Below are 9771 nucleotides of genomic sequence, written 5' to 3' on the forward strand. Positions count from 1 at the left end.
AAAAACCTGTGATATTATTTTTTTGTTGTTCTGATTCTATCTGTTTGCTTTAGAAACTTGCGTATCCGGGAGGGCATTGCAAAATTCCTTTTGAATCTTTATGTCAATTCTGCTTGTTATGATCCGAAGACCCTTTCTATGCGAGAGGATCCTCTTCCAGATGCTGAGCTAAATGAGAGGTTATATGGAGTGTGTCATTGGAGTTGGGAGAATTTATCAAGTTTTTAGATTCATAAAACTTAGAAAATGTTTTACTTGATTGTGTTTACTATTTTTTTGACAGGGAGACAACCAATATAGGATAGTGGGACAACCTTTGGAGTTCAAGCAAATTATTTGAGAAAGGCCAGGATATCCACATGCAAGCTGCACCTTCCCAAGCTGCATTGCTGTATAAGAATTTTAAGATAATAAAGAGAAGTTGAAGTCTCAAATGAAAAATACTATAATGGAGAAGTATGGAAATGCAGCAGCCCAAGAAGAGCTTCCAAAGGAGCTTCTTTTGGGACATACTGAGAGACAAGTGTTTATATTTATGAATTAAGGAAATTTATATTCATTTTTGTGCTTCAGATTTTTTTCAGGCCTTGATTGGATTAGGGATAAAATACTACTTTCCATCTGTTAGACCTATGAGGAAACATGGGCAGGGTTTGCTAAGATGTCTTTTGGATCATGGTGATCTCATGATCACTTGTTTTACATTTGCCCTTTTTAGATCAGAGCTTAAAGTTCTGTTGGAGGATTTAATAATTTGTTACATTTAGATTCCTCAATTTGCATGTGTTTTAAACTAAGTATTGATAAACTATCGACTCTTTGCGGATGCATTATCTGTGCAGCACTCATTTTTCAACAAGTCAAGCGGTTTAATTGGTTTTACTGTAATTTACATGTGCAAAATTTTCTATTACAATGTATTTTCCATTTTTTTAACTCTTCATTGCCATTAATCATTATCATGCATCAAATGGTAGGAAAAGGTTTCGGTGGTTTATCTGTAGGAAACATCTCTCCGAAAGAGCAAGTATGAAAATGTAAGCATTAATAATCACACAAGTGTATGGGGTTCATGGTGGAAGGATCACCAATGAGGCTACAAATGTTGCAAGCAAACTATATACGAAACAGTTACCGCACTTGGGGCAGCAGGAATTGAGGTAATGTTTCTATTTTGCTATTTTTTTTGTTAACCAACAATGCACGCATATCTATTAGGGAAATTTATTTTCTGTGTTTCACACCGTAATGATTTTTCCAGGTCACTCCTGAGGAGATGGAGGCATATAGCATCAAAAAGATTAATCATGATGATCCCATGAAAGATTTTCTGCATTAGGTGTCTTTTCCTACTGGGTGGTGGCTATGGGCTTGAAAAAATAATGTGAAACATAATTACTGAACTCTTAAAGAAAGTGTAGGAGTGACCGCAATGTATTTTTCTGGTTGATGATTTAAATATTCGACTTTACCTTTTAGAGCTTCCATATATTCAGAATGTAACTGAGGTAGGACAATGAAAATATTTTGCCCAAGGGTTGGAAGCACAAGCACGCACCACCCTAATAATGTACATTGCTTGTAATGACTCATTTTGGTTTGTGGGTTCCTCAACCCCATTTAGTCTCTATGTCAATACTCACATTAATTTTTATCGGGGTCTCGAACTCTCTTATACTTTTATTCTTCATTCTTAACACTTGATCATTAATCTGAACTAAAAATGCGCTTTCAATTCAATTCATTGTTTACTAAGTAGTATGTCTATCAAATACAAGTTCATGCACAATTGATCAAACATTTCCTGTAAGCTAAGAGAACGAAGAATAAAAAAGGGAAGGAGGAAAAACAATCCATTACGGAAGTCCTAGAATATTGATACATCTTGTCACTGCTTTTTGCAAAAAAACCTTCACTACCCAAAATAAAGAACAAGATAAGCAATCCCAAACAAACAACCATGCACCATAGATCGCAAATGAATCTTGTATTATGTGACAGTGAAAAAGAATAGTGGACATGAAACTTCACTTCAGGAACTTCGGGCTATCATTTCCTGGAATTCCAGCAGAGACCTCTCTTTCTGAAGCCTCATATCCTCATGAAACTTGGAGATAAATTCCTCCGCCCTCTCATCCACCTGCAAGTGAGGTGACTTAGCAATCACAGCCTTCCATGCATCCTCAATATTTATGCCACTGCTCCCTACTGCCAAATCCCTCTTGCCAATCACTTCTTTGCCTCTACTTGTTTCTCCTTGTGCATGATTCTTGTTGGCATGCATATGCATAGAAGAAGCAGCCTCACCAAAAAGGTCATCTATGCATATGGCAGATATGTTCTTGCTCTGAACATGGTAGTTAGAAGCAGCATATGGTCTTCTACTAGTGAGAGAGCGACGAGCTCTGGAGGGTATGAACTGATGAAGGGAATGTAAGGTGACAAGGAGGCGTTTAAAGGTGGCTTTCATGACTTTTGGGATGTTGAGTTTGTAGACTTTTGATTGCAGTGTGTTGGAGAAGCTCTTCCAAGCCTTCTTAGCAGGTTGAAGCTTCTTTCCTAGCCTCAAACGAGACATCCTAACAATGATTTTTGGTTGGAAAGAGGATAAGGGAAGAGTTGGAAAGAGAAGGAATGGATTGTAACAAGTCTACCAAAGCATGTCAGAGTTAGAACTTTGAAATGGTTCTTATGATGAAGGAGGCTTTGATGCACACTAGTTTTATACAATATCTTTCTTCTCAGGTCTCCATTATCTTTGTGGTGTCACATTGCCACATCATTAATCAAGGGAGGACTCAAGTACCATTTGTTTGATTCATGTTGCATCAAATGTGGGCCATAAAGTCTGTTTGGAATAACTGATTAAAGGATTTGATTTGATTTATTTATTTTTTTCATTTGGGATGTTAAAATAAGAATTGATTTCATTTTGAAAGCGTTTTAATTTAAAGGGATTGTATTTGAAAATTCAATCAATTTTGATTTGATTTTAGTTTTAATCAAGTAATAATTTTTCTATTATTTATTTTCCTATTCTAGTTAAGGTTGAGAAAATAAAATTATTAAAAAATGACTTTTATTTATAACTCATTTTAAATATAAAAAGATGATATATATATATATATATAAAGAATCTTTTTACATTATCATATTATATTCTAACTTGAATTATGTGAGAAAATTATGTTCTATATATATATATAAAAGAACAAAATTTTCTTACATTTCTAATAAGATATAAATTAAATAAAAGATTCAGATTAAGTATAAATTTTTTAAAATTTATACTTTATACTAGAGTGAGAAAATTATTTTCATATATATATATATATTGGTAATGTCATGAATAATTTTTGAACCAATTTAATTTTAATAATTCCAAACACAACCATGTGTTCATTGATGTTGGTCAAGAAAGATGGGAACAAATTGAAGTGTAATCAATTATAATCCATATCCAAAAGGATGAAATTTCCTAGTCCAAGTATATCACTTTCGGCTTAATTGACAGCTTTGAAGCAACCTTGTGTGCTAAGTTTATTAGGAAATATCAATTCTGTAAACCCCACCATATGTGGAGTGCCAGTATAAACTTTCAGTTCTTTCTTTTTTAAAATATAAATCTAATTTTCTCCCTCAGATTTGGAAACAGTACCATTAGGTTGCGTTTGACAATCAATTAGGTAGGATCGTAGCAGCCACTTGTTTCACTTTGCTTCAAAAGCGATAACCACAAATTGTACGGTACACTAAATGCATATAATTTCATAGATTTATGTATCAGTTGCTATAAACATTTTCCTTTCTGTAGGAACTCTCAAAGGGTGTCAAAGCGTTTTACAATAGGAAGAAAGCCTATTTACCATTTTGTTTTCAAATTATTTTTTGTCAAATCGACCTTTCTCTTAAATTTTTATCTGAGTCAGACCAGGCCCAATTCAAAAAGATTCATTTATATTTGAATAAAAAATTAAGGGTTTTGTTGGGCCTGGAACCAATATATATATTTTTAATTTATTATCATGTTGGATTAATGCAAAGTGATGAAATGAAAAAATTAAAATAAATATGTTAATGGTCATTTTAGATTAATCAAATTAATATATTTTCAAAGCTTGCAAAGCATTTGTTAGGTTTAAAATAATTGTTAGTGCAATAATTTTAATACTATTGCATCGGATTTTATTGAAACTGTATTTGAAAGTTTGGAGGAGGAGAGAAGAAAAAAGTTTGAAAGATGACAGATGACAAGGACATCAAGATGTATATCAATGGATATTATAAGCTACTAAAATATTTGAAGTTAGAAAATATCGACAGGATGAACTAGTATTAAAATTTCTAATTGAAAAACTAACAAATAGGTAGAAAGACTACAAACAACAACCTAACGCTTCTCACATCGTAAGAATGAAAAATTATTAGTGTTAGCAGAATTAACAATAAGTTGTTATTACTCGTATGAACCTTCTTCATAGTCTAATAAGATTATAAATAGATTAATAAGATTATGATTTAGAAGGTATGATTAAACACTTTGAGATTTTGAGACTTAACCAAAATAAGAATCCTTATTTTTATTTTCTCTCATTTTTTTTTCTCATTCTTGCATGGATTAAGTGCTTCGATGGAAGGCTAAACCTCTTGTTCAATCCGCGAAATCCAAACGTTGTAATTCTAACTTGAGTTTTGCGCTAAATTGCTCTAAATTTATTCTCTTTTCCTCTCTAATCTCATAATTGTGTATTACAATTATGATTAACTTTTTTGTTGTTAGAATTCAAATTAGGACTCGACTGATGCTCTGATTTGATAATTAATGTGAATTAGGTTAAATAATTATTTGATTTAATTTGTAATTATGTTTAATTAGGTTATTCGATTGAATTAACAATTGAATTGGGTAATTGTTCAAATGCGGATTTAAATCTTTAGATATTGTGATAATCAAAGTTACATGCATTTGGTATTTTGTGAATTGATGTTTCTTAATTCATTTTTACTTAATTTTATTCTGTTCGTAATTCAATTTGATTAATTTACAATTTTTAAAATTCTAAAAATCTTATTTGCATTTTTTTAAAAGAAAACCTAAAATTAAATTTGACTGAGAATGTGTCTCTGTGAATCGACTTAGGTTTGGCTCTACATTACAAAATTTTTAGAAAACTTAGTTATTTTGATAAAGATTCGACATTGTTTATCACTACTCCTCAGGTTGATAATATGTGTGATCCTCCTATTGCAGTGGATATTCCACAGCCTATTCAGCTAATTGCACAGATTCCTTTGAGAAAATTAACTAGAGAGAGAATATCTGCTATTGGTAATGATTTTGTAGTCAATCTTAGTAAGAATGCCTACGACATTGGAGACATTTTTTATCCAAAGAACTATCAAGAAGCTATATCTTATCTACAATCTAAAATGTGGAAGCATGCGATAAATGAAGAAATGCAGTCCATGTCGGTAAATGATGTATAGGAACTTGTTAAGTTGCCTAAGAATTGTAAGGCAATTGGTTGTAAATGGGTTTTCAAGACGAAGAAGGACTCATATGGTAAGATTGAGATAAATAAAGCAAGACTGGTAGCCAAGGGTTTCACACAAAAAGAGGGAATTGACTTTAAAGAAACTTTTTTTCCTGTGTCGAGCAAGGACTCCTTCAGGATCATTATGGCACTACTTGCTCACTTTGATTTAGAGTTGCACCAAATAGATGTGAAGACTGCTTTTATGAATGGTGAATTGAATGAGACAATATATATGCAACAACTTGAGAGTTTCCACATTGATTATAGTAAGAACTTGGTTTGTAGACTCAAAAGGTCGATCTATGGTTTAAAACAAGCCTCTAGACAGTGGTATTTGAAATTTGATGAAGTGGTGACTTCTATGGGGTTTGAGAAGAATAAAGTTGATCAGTATATATACCTCAAGGTCAGTGAGAGCATATTTATCTTCCTCGTGCTCTATGTGGATGATATATTGTTAGCTTGTAATAACTTTAGCATACTACATGAGACAAAGCAGATGTTAACTAGATCTTTTGATATGAAGGATATGAGATACGCTTCTTTTGTGTTGGAAATTCGGATTTATAGCGATATATCACAATGTACACTGGAGTTATCTCAAAAGGCTTACATTGATAAAGTCTTAGAAAGATTTAATATACAAAACTGCAAACTAAGAGATGTTTCAGTTGTTAAAGGTGACAGGTTCAACAAAGATCAATGTCCTAAGAATGAGATTAAGCGAGCAGAAATGAATGGCAGGCCTTTTACAAGTGCATTAGAAAGCTTCATGTATGCTCAAGTATGCACTAGACCTGACATTGCTTTTATAGTCAGTGTTCTAGATAGATATCAATCAAATCCTAGAAGTGATCACTGAACAGCTGCTAAGAAAATAATGAGATACTTACAAAAGACCAAAGAGTATATGTTTGTGTATAAGAAAATAGACAACTTTGAGATTTTGGAGTACTCAGATTCAAATCTTGATCAATGCCTTGATGACAGGAAATTGACTTTAGAATATGTCTTTATGATGGCTAGAGGTGTGATATCCTGAAAGAGTAAGAAACAAATTCATGTTGCCTCCTCTACTATGCAGGCAAAGTTAATTGCTTGGTATGATGCAGCTACTCATGTTATTTGGTTGAAAAATCTAGTAATAAGACTTCGTATTGTGAACTCCATTGCTACACCACTAAGGATTTTCTGTGGCAACAATGTTGCAGTGTTCTATACAAAGAATAACAAGATTTTTATTGGATCTAAGCATTTGGAGTTGAAGTACTTAATTGTTAGAGACCTTGTGAAAGATTGTTCCAGAGCACATTAACACATATGGTGTGAGAAGTGTTAAGTTGCATGGAAAGAGAGGTTGAACTTTAAAGCTTTTGATGAATTTCATGATATATAAGTGTCAAGTGGGGTTGTTCATATGAGATTAAGGCAAAATTTCTAAAACACTTGTGAATCACCATGCATGGCGCAAAATGGCAAAAGCAACAAGAGATGTAAAGTGTAATGTGATAAACAAGTCTCTACCACACATTAAAGGATATTGGTTCATAGAAGTCTTACTTCACCAATACATCATATGTTATGCTTTATTTGTACAAGTCTAGTTTTCTTAGTCCAAAAGATACTATCACCAATGCATTTACACTTATAATATAACCCAATAAATGTTATAGTATTTATTATTAATAATAACTATTATTCAAATCCTTTTGAAATATGTGAGAGATTGCTGTAAATTGTATATATTTCAAATGTATTTTAATATCCCACGTTGCTTGTACTATAAGCTTTGAAGTCTTTATATATGAAAATGTGTTTTATGTTTGTAAACAAGTTAGCAAAAAAAGTGATCACATTATCACATGTCTTAACCTACAAATTTTACAATAGAAATTGTATGATAATTCTCTCAAGTCAATAATTATTTACAATTTTATCTAGTAATTTATAAACTAACAAATATTATTGAATAACCAAGTAAAGAATTCAAAATCAAGTTTTGTAACACCTTAATTTAATTTTCTAAATAAATAAATTTTACAAAATTGAGAATAATAAAAAATTTCATTCAAACAGTTTCCAATGCATAAGTTCAGTAAAGTATTTCAAAATAAGGATGGATTACAAGTTTGAATCAAATCATGGCTACAGGACTAATTTAAATACATCAAAGTTCTCAAAATAAATTTCTAAGTCATATAGCAGTTTCATCCATCTCTTCATTGAACCCGGTGCTAATCGTCTTGGTTATCTGAAAAATAAATGTAAGAGTGAGTATCATACAATTCCAAACACACAAGCATAGAGACTCACTATTCATGCTTCCACACATTTTCAACATCATTTAAATTATTTATCAACATACACCAAGCAATAATTTCAGTATTCCATTCTCATTCATACACAGGTGCGCTCACTACACCATCAAACAATTTATATGCACGTGAGCTCATTGCACGTAGTCACGTTCACTGTAGCACTATGATCACAGATTCCTGATACCTTCAACCTCAAGGACTTACTCAGTTTCACAACATGGATGGTCACCGGATAGCTCTTGCTCCATGAATGCAACGTGTGCGGTACTGAGTCCCCCAAGCAAAGGTGTTAGTCAGAAGTCGAGTCAGGAGGAGAGTATGTGACCTATGGTGCACCCTCGCTCACTATTGGTGTCACCACCACCCTCTCTTCCCCAAGGTATTTCTACCGTCCCATCTTCCCCACTTTTAGTGTATCACTGAATCATTCATAGTTTCCAATCATTCCAAACATCATCACAATCACATCCAACATGTCATTCACACACATTTCCAACCATTCAAATTATTTGGCATCAATCAATGGCATGCAACCACATACAATCACCCACAACGGGTTCAACCCTTTCCTCACACATCATATTTAACATCAATCACATTGTACTCAAACACACAATATTTTTCATCACAGTCCATACCAATCAATTCATTCCATTATACACACTATTCAACATTCATTACACTATATTCTACACAATCTTTCTATCAAAATCTCAACACAATCAAATAGTTTTCATTAAAACATACATCTTTCTACGTTTCAATCATTCACATTGACAACCATAACCATACAAATGAATCCTAGGCTTAAAGAGATAGAGTAGAGTCTCCCTTTACCTCAAAGTGAAGACACACAATGCAAATCAATAATGAAAGCGTCCCTCACACAGATTTCGTCCTAAATGCATGGAAGAATTCTATGAGAACCCAAAAAGAACTAAGAAAACAAAGAAGAGGAGCAAAAACTGAAACCCTAGCCATTGAAACTTACCTCCAAAAGCTCCAAACGTGATTTCAACCTTCAATCTCGTTTTCAAACGACTTTGGAGACAATTTAAACCGTAAAATAGGATTTTGAGTCGAGAGAATCGAAGAGAGTTTGAAAAGAGGAATGGGCAACGAATTTTCCAAACCCTAAATTTCTTAAATACTCTTTTGGTAGCAACACTCTCGCTACAGTGAGCTATTTCTCGCTACAACGACACCCCCTCTCGCTACAACAAAAATTTTAAAGAAAAATGCACTATAGTTTCCGTAAAATCTCGTTATAGTGAGGCTATCTCGCTACAGTGAGACTGCACCTAAAAATGCACCTCTCTCTGTGATGAGAATCAAGGAAGACCCATTGAAGACAAAGACTTGAAGGCATTGGAAGAGCTTCAAGGACCAATGACAAGGGCAAGGGCAAAAAGAATAAATAGAGACTTAGAAAAGATTGTTGCAGTCTTATTTGAAAGGGAGCTCAATTTAGAGTTAGAAAAACCCAAGATAATCAATTACATATGCTTAGAGGATTTGAACTCTAACGAGTTTTATTAGGATTTAATTATTATGTTTAGTTTATTTATTTTAATATTAGTCATTACTTATTTTGAGTTTTTATTTAGGATAAAATCTTGTTATTTTATTTTGTTTATTTTAATTTAGGCTTGTTGGTACAAGAAACCCATTAGGGTTTGCATTAGTATTAGTTTACAAGTATTAGGCATATATAAGCTCTTGTAAACACACTTTTAATTAGTTTTGAATATAATTTGAGATTGAACACTCTTGTGAGAGCGTGTGACTCTAGGTTCTTGAGTGAGCCAATTTTCTTTGATCTTATCAAGAGGTCAAAACTCTTGTGGCGATCGTTCCTTGGCTTATCAATCTTGCGATTGTGGCGCCATTTTCCATCTCCATTCTATTTTTACTTT

General features: G+C 32.9%; 1 protein-coding gene across 1 annotated transcript; it reads right to left on the reverse strand.

Annotated features, from left to right (window-relative positions):
• Nucleotides 1-2013: 2013 nt before the first annotated feature.
• On the reverse strand, nt 2014-2643 carry LOC113873546. The gene has a single exon (XM_027511701.1). The coding sequence runs from the start codon at nt 2576-2578 to the stop codon at nt 2033-2035; it is 546 nt and encodes a 181-aa protein (XP_027367502.1). The 5' UTR covers nt 2579-2643; the 3' UTR covers nt 2014-2032.
• Between the last annotated feature and the right edge of the window lie 7128 nt (nt 2644-9771).

The sequence above is a fragment of the Abrus precatorius genome, unplaced genomic scaffold (assembly GCF_003935025.1).
Source record: "Abrus precatorius isolate BTA unplaced genomic scaffold, Abrus_2018 Scaffold7, whole genome shotgun sequence".
Lineage (NCBI taxonomy): Eukaryota > Viridiplantae > Streptophyta > Magnoliopsida > Fabales > Fabaceae > Abrus > Abrus precatorius.